Genomic DNA, 12,882 nt, shown 5'->3' on the forward strand with positions numbered 1-12,882 from the left:
TGTTGTTGTTGTTCATTTTGTGTAACATACAACTGTTGAACAGTGGAGAAACAATATCATTTTTTCTTTTTCTTTTTTTTTTTTTTTTAGATGAGACGCTGTTGCTTTATGTAAAGATATTTTAAAGACAAGCTAGATAGGTTTAGCCATTTACCCCGCTTTTGGTTGTGTGCCAAACGTCTACACCGCACTCCACCCCAGTAGGTGGCGACTCAACGTTGGTTTGACAATTCACCAAAAGTAGGAGGAGGAGGAAAAGAAGAAGAAGACGAAGAAGGAAGCGTCGCTAACAGTTTAGTTCTACACGGAAACGTCAGTTTCTGAAGCAGTAATATTCTAGTAATGTAGTAATATTTTGATCTGGGTGTCTGGTACTTGCCCTGTCTGCCGACACAACATTAGTTAAATAGCGAAACAGTAAGGATATTTATGTTTCTATAATGGCACCGAGCTGCCTCGGCTAAGATTATATAGCCCAGCTAAGCAACGGCTCGACTAGCTAGTTTTGTAGTAGCTTTTCTACGTAGCGTAAAAAGAGCTATCACTTTCCAGTAAATGGCCTGCACTTTCGAAAAAGTGCTGGCCGATACTCGGACCCTTCTCGAGAGGCTAAAAGAGCACGACACAGCCGCCGAGGGACTGATAGAGCAGTCCGAGGCCCTAAATCAGAGAGTGCAGGGCATGAGAGAGGTGGGAAATGCTCTGCCAGACAAGGTAAACTCGAGCAGATAGCTCACGTTTATGAAAAGCTGCACTACTGCTTGGTGTACACATTGAACTAGTTAAACAGTGACCTGTACTACAAAGCGAGTTTCCCTCGTATCTAGGATATGCTTTCGTGATATGCGTTCGCTAAAGTCTTCTTTATCCGTTTCTTCTCTGCTCTTTTTTCAGCACACAGATGACAGTTCAGAGATACAGGAGCTCACGAAATACAAACCTCATGTCCTTCTGACTCAGGAAAACACTCAAATCAAGGAACTGCAGCGGGAGAATAAAGGTAAAAAAAAGGTTCTGCTGACTGGCTGGTTTTATATACCAGTATTAACGCTCTTTATGTCTTTGTAGAACTATGGGTGTCTCTCGAAGAACACCAGTACGCGCTCGAGTTGATCATGTGTCGGTATCGCAAGCATGTGCTCCAGCTGATGATGGCAAAGAAGGAGCTGGACACCAAACCTGTGCTCAGCCTCCATGAGGACCATGCCAAAGTACATCAACTCTGCATTTCTTTAATTTGCTCACACGTTTAATGGGCTATGATTCCAAATACATAGACACACAAATTTAAAATAAAAACAACCAACTTGATTTCTGACTCTTCTCCAGGAAGTGCAGAGCCAAGTGGAACGGATATGCGAGATGGGCCAGGTGATGAGAAGAGCAGTGCAGGTGGATGATAAGCACTATTGCTGTGTTCGAGAGAGGCTTGCTCAGCTAGAGGTGAGAAATGCAGTTATACATGGACACAATGACACCTTTCCTCTTGAGGTCTGTGGAAAAATATGTGATTTTACCACAGACCTCAGACATCAGCTTCTGTGTCAAAATGATGCAACGATAATAGAGGATCATAAATGCAAATGAGAGCTGAGTTGTCAGTTTTTAGTGGAATGGCTAGGTTTAGTGCATCAGGTCAAGGAGCATGTTGTTTTGTTTCGGGGTTTATTAGGCCTTTTAAACCAGTCGGTTAGATTTCTTACTGTGCCATCTTTGTGATAACCTTTTGTGAGTTTTCTAAATATGCTACAACTGTAAAGTTTGTTGAAAAGGTACATTTTCCCAAACGGTAACAAACGTGTATTTAAGAATATAAATGAATAAAAGCATTCAGAACAATAGCTATCTTCCCAGGAGTGGTTGTTCTAGCAAATTCAGCCACAGACTGTGCAATGCTCATGGCTAAAAATCCAAGAGCTACAGCTTAGACTCTACAGGGCTATGTTAGCACGTTAAATGAAAGGGAGAAAAAAAATCCTCTTTCCTTTAAAAAAAAACAAACAAAAAAAACAAGGCAGCATTGTTAGTTTTGCATAACTTGGCTGAAACAGACTCATAAAGCAGGACAATGATCCCAAGCACAGCAGCAAATCTGCAGCACAATGGCTGACAAAAGGGAAATCACAGCTTTTTAATATTTCAGTCAAGGTCCAAACCTCAACTCAGCTGGAACACTGGTGGGACCGTAACGAATAATCGTGATCTTCAGTGTGCTGAAGCAACATTGTAATGACCAGACTTCCTCCATAATGATGGATGGATAAAGCCGTACACAAGTTTTTACACGATGCTTCTTTTTATTAAATAAATAATGACATGAGTTATTGTTCATCTGGGGCTGTATTTAAATAATTTTAGTACCTACTAAGGAACTCATCTTTTTTTTTTCTTATTAGGTCTTATTGATAAAACCTGAGAAATAAAAGACGATGTACTTTCTTTTTAATTTGTCTGTATTTGCTTTGGTTATCTGCTTCCCCCAACACTGCCAAAGTGCAAAAAATTCTATCACAAATAAACAGTAACACTATTTAAAAGAGAAGATGCGATGCATCCATCACAATTTTCATTCAAAACCTGCTTGCATGGGGAAGCACATGCATGTTATAAGGAAGAGATATTTAACTTCAAAAGTTATGTTTGAAAAAAACATTTTCTACCTTCAGATTGAGAACAAGGAGCTGCGCGATCTCCTGGAAATCAGCAAGAGCTCTGTGAAGACAACTAGCCAGTCACTAGCAGCAGAAGAAGGAGAAGAATCTCCTCTGCCAGGGTCCACAGAGTGACCTGAAGTACAGCTGGGATGAGGTTCCACAGGACCAGGAGAGGGGGCTGATTGTGTCTTCACCTGTGTTCATTATAGATATTGTTATTTTAATTTTATTTTTTTACATGTAATGAAATGCAGTCCAGCATGAGGTTAGCACCCACGATACACATGTACTGCAGCAAAGGCAGTAAAAGCAAAGGTGATTTCTTTAGTTTTTAGCCAAAGACACTTTTATTCTCCAAGGATACAGTTTCTACCTCTTTGCTGTTCACACACACAAACTTTCACAGTGAGTAAAGCACCCAAAACCAGCCCAACCTTTGAGTTCACTTGAAATCTATTAAGAAGCCAAATTGTAGTCCACACCATATAAGAAGCTGTGCTTGCTGCCAATAAGAGAACTTTTGGCTGTTTTACACTTTGCCTGCTGAGGAGTAACAGTGGAACCTTTGTTGTGATGTTTTGGGTTTGATATGTTTGATAAAGTCTCAATATATAACATGGTTTTCATGTTTTGGTACCTTAATTCTGTGTGTTAGACACAAGTTGTACAGTTTGCAGATTCAGAGTATTGCATACCAGCTAATGGCACATCTTTGTTAGTGAGAACACTTTCAAACATGCCAAGGTGTTTTTTTTGTGTAATGGATACCATGTTTGTACGCTGTATGTTGTCAGAAACTGTATTTTGTCGTCTTAGGAAATCATGTTAGATGACTTCACGACAGTGTACTGATTTGTGTCAAATTAAACTCAGAAAGTTTGCTATACATAACAGCGTGCCTGGTTTTGTTTTCTTTTTTCCAAACTTTTTTACTGTACAGCTTGCTGGATATTGTATGGACCAAAGTGACTTGTTTGGGATAATCCTTTCTTTACCGCAAGCTGGCGCCATTCAGTTGTTGGGGTATAACCTATCGCGAGGTTTGCAAGAGTTTCAATGCTGCTTTCAAAAAAAAGACGTTACTTGGCTTTCTTTAGTTTTTTAAACGTTTCCTCCTTAACATAAGTTCTGTCAATAACACCAAGGCGGTAAAGGGTGAATGTTTAAACGAATCACTTGTAAAATCATAAAATTTTCAGTGTTGTCGTTTATTCTTCTGCGTTTAAATCGTAACCCTAGGGATATATTTCCGACAACACGTGAAAGCATCACGCAGAGGTGCATTTGTTAGTTCTAGCCTGTCACAAGCTAATGTTCAGTATGTCTGAGAAGGAGCTGGGGAAAAAGTGGGACCGATGCTTAGCAGACGGTGCCATTAAATTAGGTAAATATGCTTCAGTTTCTCAATCGTAACGATGTCCTGTACCAAAACAAGGGCCACTTAAGAAGCAGTTTATATTGAAGTCCACAGCTGTCATTGACTGGGCGAGAGGCTAACTAGCTAGCCATAAGGGCTTGTAAAGGACAACTGAATGACCAGTCATTTTTTTCATGCTTTGTTTATTTTAAATACATACAGTTACGATTGGGTATACTCTGTCATTTTATTAAAGTCTCAAGATATTTAGCCTTTGATGTTCTCGCTCATTTTTTATGCGTTTCACTTAGCCCAGTGCAAACGCTGCTAAGAAAATGTCAACCTAATTCTTAATCGCTGATTAATACGGACACGTCTTCTAGTACGCAACTTAAAGAATTTTACAAGATATTTCTGTCCCCCTCTTAATTCGGCATATGTATATGTATATATATATATATATATATATATATATATATATATATATATATATATAAATAAAATATAAAAATACAGAACCAATGGTTTAGGTTATTCACATTTGAGCTATTCTGCTGTTTCGCTAACTCTTTTCGCTGGAAGGAGATGACAGAGATGATCCTGGCCAGGGGGTGCCTAACGTAACAGGGCCATGCACTTACTGTTAAAAAGCCAAGATCCATAAATTGATGCATATTTGAATGGAGTTAGGTGCGGTGAAGAATAGGTAGGTTTACGCCAAGCAGGCCCACTTTATTTTAAAGAGACTGTGTATTAAGACGGTAAAACTCTTCTTATATGCTGTGGCAAGATAACATGAAATGTCTTTTTTTTTAACCATCTTGTAGAAAAAAGTGGGGGGAAATATTGCTCTTAAACTAATCATACAGCATAGATCAAATGATGATTAAAAGTACATCAACCAAAGGCAGCAGACGACATCATATACACCAAATAAGCATTACAAAGTAGCTGTATAAATAAATAATACATTAACAGCTGTTTTTTTTCTGTCTCTCAGGCACCGGTCTGGGGTTAGGCATTGTGTTTTCTGTTCTGTTCTTCAAACGTAAGTAGTTTAATTGCTTTACTGAATCTAGATCAGCTCCTTTTGCTCAAAAGTCCTTGAGGGAAAAAAGCATGGCTGCAGTAATGTTCTACTCCCGTTACAGTAACACATACATATGGCTGTCTTTTACTGCGAATAGATGAGATGTATTTTTTTGTCCACAGACAATAGTCATTTCAGATTTTAGATGTAGGAAAATGATGTGCCTTTGTTACGGAGACAGCAAAAGGCCCAAAAAGCTTTTAAAGAAGCATGTTAAAAATTGAGGTAATTACGATGGGGGGGGGGGGAAGGCTACAGGGTGAAAGGCTGTAGCACACCATCTCTAATCTGTTTTTAATCACGCTGTGAAGTGCTTGAGTGAGTGTTTGAAAATAATCTAAAGCATCTTTCTCAATTATAGGGCACACATGGCCAATTTCACTTGGCTCGGGAGCAGGGCTCGGCATGGCGTATGCCAATTGTCAGAATAACCTGAGGTCACATTATATGCTGCACAGAGGCGATAAGGTTGGTTTGTCCATGGAAAAAATTGATTAAATTGTTATAATCGTTATAAATACCAGTAGATTTCATAAAGTCTGAAATGTGTATAATGCTGGCATAATTTCAGTCTCTGTGTGTATGTGTGTATATATATATGTATATATGTGTGTATATATATATATGTGTGTATGTATATGTATGTATGTGTATATATATATATATATATATATATATATATATATATATATATATATATATATTTATCTGTCTCGCTCATGTCTGCGGTAGGCTTGCTTAGCATAGGGGGTCTAGCCTTAGGACCCTTACTGGATACAGACGCCCCCAGGCAGGAATCGAACTTGCGATCCTCTGTTCCAAAGGCGTGTAGTCTAACCACTATATATATGTATATATATATATATATATATATATATATATATATATATATATATATATATATATATATATATATATATATAAAAAAAAAATACTGAATTTATTTCTATTTTTTCTAGAGAAAGAGATAAGACCACTAAAACTAAATCATTTAAGGAATTGATTCCCCACTTCTAACTCTCAATAACAACCCTGTATCGCTGGTTATGTAAATGACAATTCATGAAACCTGTCTCTGTTTTCTTCAACAGGAGCAATAACTGCACGTCACCAAGGGACTGTCTCTTTTTTTTTTTCCCAAAGTGTTTGTTTTTGTTTTGATTATGGGTGCGTCACCATTTGCACTGTTCTACAGTCAGACTCTTGTCTCCCTGTTGACATCCTTCCTTGTATGACTGTATGATTTGTATATGCCCTATAAGGACGGTCTGTGTTTATTTAATAAAATAATTATTAAAAAAAGAGTTGTGGGTTAATAATAAGCTGTTCCATACATGCTTTGTAAGGTATGTAATTGTGTACAAATCATGTTTAACCAAGTGGTACAAAGATGAGGATTGTGTAATACGTTACATCAGCTAGATTATACTTCATACACTCTGAGGAGTAATAATGACACTTGAAGAGGGGTAGGGGGTTAGGAGTCAAGTGTTAATGCAGTTTTGAAAAAGGTGCTTGAAGTAATTTTTCTGAAAACTGTCAGAGAAGAAGGCTGAGGCAGGGATGTAAAAGCAGTCCTATAAGGCTATTCAAATGTTCCTGTTAGGAAATGAAGGATTCTGGGGTTGTCTCGTCATCTCTGTGCATTGAGAATAACAAGATGACGTAAAGTGGTTATTGTTATATAATAGGGAATTTCTTCACTAATGGTATAATGTGTGAGTCACCCAAAACAAACAAAAATATGCTGAAATATTACAATGTGTTACTGAGAAACTGGCAGATTAAAATGCAATCAGTGTTATCATTCAAATACAGCTGATCCATGTTTTACGTATTATTGGTTTTAAACAGTCATCTCCCTATAAATGATGGATCAATCACAATCACTGCAAAGTAACTTGTAACTAAGGCTGATAATTAAACACTTTGGTGGTGACTGTGGTGGTGGAGTAGTGTCAAAATATATGTATATAGTGCATATGAGAAAAGAAAATCAAGGCGTGATGGACATTTTTAAAATTGTTATTCCAGAGTAGTTAAAAACACCATGTCCAAACAAGGGAGAAAAAATCTAAACAAAACACCCACACTAGTTCCTATGATTTAGAATTAGCATATCTTGGCTGTGATTGTGCATGGTTATGCATTAACGGCTCAATGCTCTGACACGCTCCTTCTCAGTAGCTGTGCGCTCAGGCTGGGAGGCACGCTGGAGTGGCCGACACAGGGATTAACAGGACCGAGCGTTACATGGCCGTGATACCTGTAGAGCACTCGCGAACAGAGCGGTGCTTACAAATGACTGCTGCACAATTTTCTGTTGCTTTTTGCTGCCTTGCTGTGTTTCCCAGAATAAAACGGACTTGTGTAAGGCAGCAGAGCTCAGCAAGGCACAGCAAAGGACTTGCGAGAGACAGATCCACTTCTGTGAGGTGAGGTATAATTTTGAGCATTGATCCTTGTTCTCTTCATCTTCAGTGAGCCTGCTCTCATATGCCGATTCAAGGCTTTTCTGTTTTTGTGCCCTCCTCCGGAGCCTGTCATCATTGTGACATGCTGCTTCGAAACCCTCTTGTCAGCTATCGAACGGCTCATTCTGGCTCTTAGCTGTGGATGAGACAGGGACACTGGCCAGGATGGAGAGATGAGTGAAACTGTGCTGGGGATTTGGATCACTATATTGGTGGGTGTGGAAGTAAGTCCAGGACACCTGGATGTATTTCTGGATGGAGATTTTTATCCATGGAGAACAGTTCAGTTAACCCTGATTTCTCAGCACAAGACCTCAGTGGCTTTCCATTCAACGATGTCCCTGAAATGTGAGCTTTTGCTGCAAAGGAGAACTGGTTAAGGTCTGTAACATCTAGTGCTACCTGAAGAGCTCGTTCACTGACTTCTGCCAGCAGGTGCCATGGCTGACTCTCACTTGTCTGGGACCTTAGGGAGCTACAACGGCAGCTCCACCAGCGCCTGGAACATCACCGGCAGCGGCCCTTGGTTGTTAGCTTTTATGCTGACCATCATCATCCTAATGACCATCTGTGGCAACATGTTGCTAATTGCGTTGGTGTTTGCCCATCGCTCTCTGCGCTGCACCTCAAACTGCTTCCTGGTGTCTCTGTTCTTCTCCGATCTAATGGTGGCATTGGTGGTCATGCCCCCAGCTATGCTCAACGTTCTGTGCGGGGCCTGGGTGCTGTGGCCTGCGTTTTGCCCGGTTTGGCTTTGCTTTGATGTGATGTGCTGCAGCGCGTCCATCCTGAACCTGTGCTTGATCAGCCTGGACCGCTACCTCTTCATCATCTCGCCCCTGCGCTATAAGCAGAGGATGACCCCGCCTCGGGCGTTAATCCTTGTAGGGGCTGCTTGGGGGCTAGCAGCGTTGGCTTCCTTCCTGCCCATTCAGATGAAATGGCACAGCTTGGGCCACAGGAGCGGACACTCATCTGTTCTTGGGGTCAGCACTGGGAACATCAGCTCCTACTCTGACAAACTGTACCCAGAATCCTACTTTCAGCTGTCACCTTCAGGTGGCCTTTCTTTCCAGTGTCGTCTGCGGGTGACCCTGCCCTTTGCTCTGGTGGCATCTGTGCTCACCTTCTTTCTGCCCTCCAGTGCCATTTGTTTCACCTACTGCCGGATCCTTCTGGTGGCACGCAGGCAGGCGAAGAGGGTGGCGGCGCTGAGCCACCCGCCTCACCCGCACCCTTCTCTCGGAGAACCCTCCCGGCCTCCTTCGCCGGGCATTGCAGCAGGGCAAGCTCAGCAGGACGGAGATGACTGCAGCCATTTGGAGCCTCCTGTGTCACAAAACATGCCGGTAAGAAAAAGAGACACCAAACAGTTAAATGTAACAGAGCGAAGGCTGTCAGTGTATTGCTGCCGACCAAATAATAACAAAAAGCACAGAAAAGGATGAATGGATGAAAAGGATAAGCCTAAAGCCTTACCTATGAATCTATTGACATGAAACTCTCTCGGCATAGTAAGGACATTGTGGTGATGTTAAAGACTGTTGCTAAGAGGTGGAAAGTGTCCTTGAATGTGAACATTTAAAGAGCAGGATTCAAATCAATGGTAGGAATGCAGCTCAAACGTGTCCTTATTTTATTCGATTTTTACTGGCTATGTCTTTTATGAAATTAAAACTGTGAAAAAGAAGAGAGGAAGTACACAGTGTTAAAAATAATTCTGCAGATAGTAAATGAACTGAAAACAAGTTTGCTCTTTAGCGACTCAGGTGAAAGGAGCAAGGCATCAAGCCTTTAAAATCAGCATCTTCACTGTATCCTCCATATCATGTATCAGCTTGTTCCAGCTCTTGGATGCAAACCTCTGAGGAGCTCGGTGATATTTAACTACACAGTCTCTGTTTATAATGACTGAAATGACAGTACAGTATACAGTATTCTTAAGATGAAGTGAATAAATATGTTTCCGCAAACTCTGAAAATTATTTTGATTTGACAAAAAGGAAGAACTCAAGCAAAACCACTAATCAAACAAATACAATGGTGTGCAAAAGTCTTGAGCCAGCACTTATTTCTTTATAATTTGCTTCCAAGGAGCCAGACTTTCTTTAGACTTTCTGAAGGACTTTCAAAGTTTTTCTCATTGCTTCCTTTTTCGCTCATTTACAGTCCATTTTTTGTGCCTTACCATTTTTAGGAATGTAATTTTGTTTGTTAAGCGACTTGCATCAGTAGCAACAGATGTAATGGAGTGATGAGTCCAGAGAAAGCTGGAGGCTCTGTCATGGTTTGGTACTGCATTTTATACTTGGTTTGGGATACTTTGTCAACACGGATGGAATAATGAACATAGAAAAGTGTTGTCAGATTTTGTTTCACCATGCATGACAGCATGACAATGATCCCAAACACACTACCAATGCAGTAAAAGCATGCCTGGATAGAAAAACACACAATGGAACACTACCAGTCATGGATTGGCCTCCCCAGAGCCCGAACCTCAACATTACTGCAGCAGTGTGGGATGATCTAGAGAGAAAGGACAGCAACATCTAAAGTAGAACTTTGATTGTCCTTCAAGAAGCCTGGAGAAAACTTGGCTTAGAAAGCTCGGCTGTGTTGAAGAATAAAGATGGTCATGCCAAATACTGACTTTCAAAGTAATCAGAAGTTTGCATTTTAAATTATTTTCTTGCATGTTTGCACTTTTCAATAAATTGGAGCACATATTGACAGTTTTTATGCCAAAGTATTTTTAAATATGAGATGTGGCTCAAGACTTTTGGACAAACTGCAAAGGGAGCCAAAATGGATTTGAATAACTAATGCCAAAGAGGATTTACATGATATCAGTGCTTGTTGAGATTAAGGATCTGTATTATACCCACCTGTCCACAGCCGTCAGTGAACAGCGAGCGTCGCCTGGCTCACAGGCAGGGTCGGAGGGCACTCAAGGCCAGTCTGACTCTGGGAGTCCTCTTGGGACTCTTCTTCAGTGCTTGGCTGCCTTTCTTCATCACCAACATGGCAGAGGTCAGTAGGAGTACCGGAGGCTGTCTCCATCACTAATGACACAGAGATGTCATAGAGGAAAAAAATGCATCTGCTACATAAACATATGTAAAGGAATTATTAAATAGTTTGTGATCAGATGAGCTAGAAAAGAAAAATAATTTCATTCAATCCACGTTGGCTTCACATATATGCAACATCCCTGAGCATCTTAGTCTTTATTAAGACTCAGTGCATCTATCTCAGTGATTCAGAGGTACTCTCACAATTTTATAAACATGGTGGGCACGAAAAGAGTGTGAAATACATGAAAAAAAGAAGAAAAAAAGAGAGAAAAAAACACTTGGATACTGATCTATTTTTGTGTTGGCCAGCCTTGGCGTCACAGCCTTGCCAGGCGATCTAACGAGGAAATAGATTGGCATTTCAGCTTTGTGTGGCTGACTCATTCCTAAAGCCTCCAAAACAGCCTACAAAAGTACCATTTATAATTGGTACTCTTTTCAAAGTGATTTCGATCTGATTAGACTGAATGAATATACACACTTATTACTCAGCAAACAAACAAGGAGGACCCCGAAAAACCTCGCCGAGAGTAAACGAATGTCAGAAAACAGCTTAATCTAAATTGGTAATGACACTTGTCCTGTTTTTTTCAAGCTTTCAGTGATCCAGTCATTTTGATTTCCCATCTGTGCCCTCTCACTTCTCCCCTGCATAACACAGAGCACAGAGACTTGACTGTGCCTGCGCTCTCCTTTCTTTTTCGCACTCAATGTGGTGTGTGAAACGAACTCCCCCCATTTCTGTCCCATTCCCACCGCCTCCCTGCCTCATCTTGATAGTATTGGAAGCTCTCCTCTAACAGCTGTCCCCTTCTTCACTGTCGCTCCCCAAACCTACTGGTTATTTTCAAGATCAGTTTTCTTAACAGCCAGACAGAGAAAAAAAACGATGCATCTATGTACCGACTTCTCAAAGTAAATAAATCATACATCTAGGGCTGCACACATACAGAGTGTTTTTAGGGTAAAACGCATGACATTGAGTCGATTTTAAAAATGTCAATTAATTGAATTAATTACATCTATTGAAAAATGTATGTGCAATACACCCGTGTATGTGTGCGCATGTATTATTAATTTTCTATGTAAATGTAATTTTAATTCATTTTATTTCAACAATTTCATAATAAACAAATAAATGTGGGCTGTAAATTAGGTCAATAAAAATATACAACTTGGCAAAAAAATGTGCTTATTAAACTAATAAACATTCAATAGATGTTATAATGTAATAAAGCTAATACACAAGCATGTTCTTTCATTCATTGCCCGTTGTTTATAGTCTTCTACTTCCTTGGCTTTGTGTTACATTGTAATGTTTGTTGATGCATTATCATCTGTGTCTGTGCACACATCTGTGCATGATATGAAAACACATTTACTTTAAGAGATTAGTTTTTTCCTAATGTTTTACTAATTCTTTCTTATATTTAGGTACAATCTGGCAGTACTGGTGCATTTAACAACTAAATCAATCTTTTATGAGTACAATTTTGCACTAGTTGCAGCATGTGGCAGTGCATATTTGTGTCATCTAATAGCTGTTATTCATTTTCTCCATTTATGTTTTATGTGTTTTTGTATTAAACTTTTTCTCTTACATTAAGTTGTTAAACCCTAACGCCTGGATTGCCTTGTCACCATCCTCATCCAGGCAGTGTGTGAGTGCGTCCCCCTTGCGCTCTTTGACGCCATAACCTGGCTGGGCTACTGCAACAGTACGATCAACCCCATCATCTACCCGCTGTTCATGAGAGACTTCAAGCGAGCTCTGGGGAAGCTGTTGCCCTGCTGTTCTTCGCGGTCGCCCCGAAGACCCTCACCGGCGCTCTCGCTCTCTCTGCGTAACTCGGGAGAGCCCAACATTGCCAGCAACCCACCCTCACCTCTGGCTTCTGACCCCACGCACCCGCCCGCCACCGCCACTGATGCTGTCAATCTGCTGGATGCCGAGCACGCTGGGCTTGAGTTGCCTCTCCTTCTCCCCAACCAGGTTGACACTTTGGACTGAATAGTACTTAAAGATAGCTTATTGGGTATATCAGGGTTTACAGTGGAAAAGCGCGACAGCTGGTAACAATCTGACTTATTCACTGTGAGGCTTGGGCTGAAGAGACATTGAAAAAGAATCTATTTATTTTATGCTCACATTCTGTTAGGTCTACTCGCTCTCAGCCAGTGTCAGGGTCAACAATATTTCCAATTGTCAGTGCCAGTGGAGAATGCAATT

At 40.5% G+C, this 12,882-nt stretch overlaps 3 protein-coding genes across 3 annotated transcripts; all 3 read left to right on the plus strand.

Moving 5' to 3' along the window:
- The first annotated feature begins 233 nt into the window (after positions 1-233).
- Positions 234-3,545, plus strand: sike1 (suppressor of IKBKE 1). Its single transcript, XM_026153221.2, has 5 exons — positions 234-714; positions 895-1,000; positions 1,069-1,211; positions 1,330-1,443; positions 2,667-3,545. Exons 1-5 carry the CDS (start codon positions 556-558, stop codon positions 2,784-2,786), a joined length of 642 nt encoding a protein of 213 aa, XP_026009006.1. The 5' UTR covers positions 234-555; the 3' UTR covers positions 2,787-3,545.
- Positions 3,546-3,704: 159 nt separating this feature from the next.
- On the plus strand, positions 3,705-6,914 carry micos10 (mitochondrial contact site and cristae organizing system subunit 10). Its single transcript, XM_026153224.2, has 4 exons — positions 3,705-4,038; positions 5,012-5,059; positions 5,463-5,569; positions 6,193-6,914. Exons 1-4 carry the CDS (start codon positions 3,966-3,968, stop codon positions 6,199-6,201), a joined length of 237 nt encoding a protein of 78 aa, XP_026009009.1. The 5' UTR covers positions 3,705-3,965; the 3' UTR covers positions 6,202-6,914.
- A 522-nt stretch (positions 6,915-7,436) lies between these two features.
- htr6 (5-hydroxytryptamine (serotonin) receptor 6) lies at positions 7,437-12,816 on the plus strand. Its single transcript, XM_026153216.2, has 3 exons — positions 7,437-8,924; positions 10,474-10,608; positions 12,307-12,816. The coding sequence occupies exons 1-3, from the start codon at positions 8,016-8,018 to the stop codon at positions 12,661-12,663; spliced, it is 1,401 nt and encodes a 466-aa protein (XP_026009001.1). The 5' UTR covers positions 7,437-8,015; the 3' UTR covers positions 12,664-12,816.
- Positions 12,817-12,882: the final 66 nt, after the last annotated feature.

This window comes from Astatotilapia calliptera, chromosome 20 (assembly GCF_964374335.1).
Source record: "Astatotilapia calliptera chromosome 20, fAstCal68.1, whole genome shotgun sequence".
Lineage (NCBI taxonomy): Eukaryota > Metazoa > Chordata > Actinopteri > Cichliformes > Cichlidae > Astatotilapia > Astatotilapia calliptera.

Bases quoted from the DNA above. Each gene is read 5' to 3' on its own strand.
- sike1 (XM_026153221.2), top strand. From the start codon at position 556: ATGGCCTGCACTTTCGAAAAAGTGCTGGCCGATACTCGGACCCTTCTC. The intron at 715-894 runs GTAAACTCGAGC...CTCTTTTTTCAG, and splicing joins GAAATGCTCTGCCAGACAAG to CACACAGATGACAGTTCAGA. The intron at 1,444-2,666 runs GTGAGAAATGCA...TTCTACCTTCAG, and splicing joins AGAGGCTTGCTCAGCTAGAG to ATTGAGAACAAGGAGCTGCG.
- micos10 (XM_026153224.2), top strand. From the start codon at position 3,966: ATGTTCAGTATGTCTGAGAAGGAGCTGGGGAAAAAGTGGGACCGATGC. The intron at 4,039-5,011 runs GTAAATATGCTT...TCTGTCTCTCAG, and splicing joins AGACGGTGCCATTAAATTAG to GCACCGGTCTGGGGTTAGGC. The intron at 5,060-5,462 runs GTAAGTAGTTTA...TCTCAATTATAG, and splicing joins TTCTGTTCTGTTCTTCAAAC to GGCACACATGGCCAATTTCA.
- htr6 (XM_026153216.2), top strand. From the start codon at position 8,016: ATGGCTGACTCTCACTTGTCTGGGACCTTAGGGAGCTACAACGGCAGC. The intron at 8,925-10,473 runs GTAAGAAAAAGA...ACCTGTCCACAG, and splicing joins CTGTGTCACAAAACATGCCG to CCGTCAGTGAACAGCGAGCG. The intron at 10,609-12,306 runs GTCAGTAGGAGT...ATCCTCATCCAG, and splicing joins TCATCACCAACATGGCAGAG to GCAGTGTGTGAGTGCGTCCC.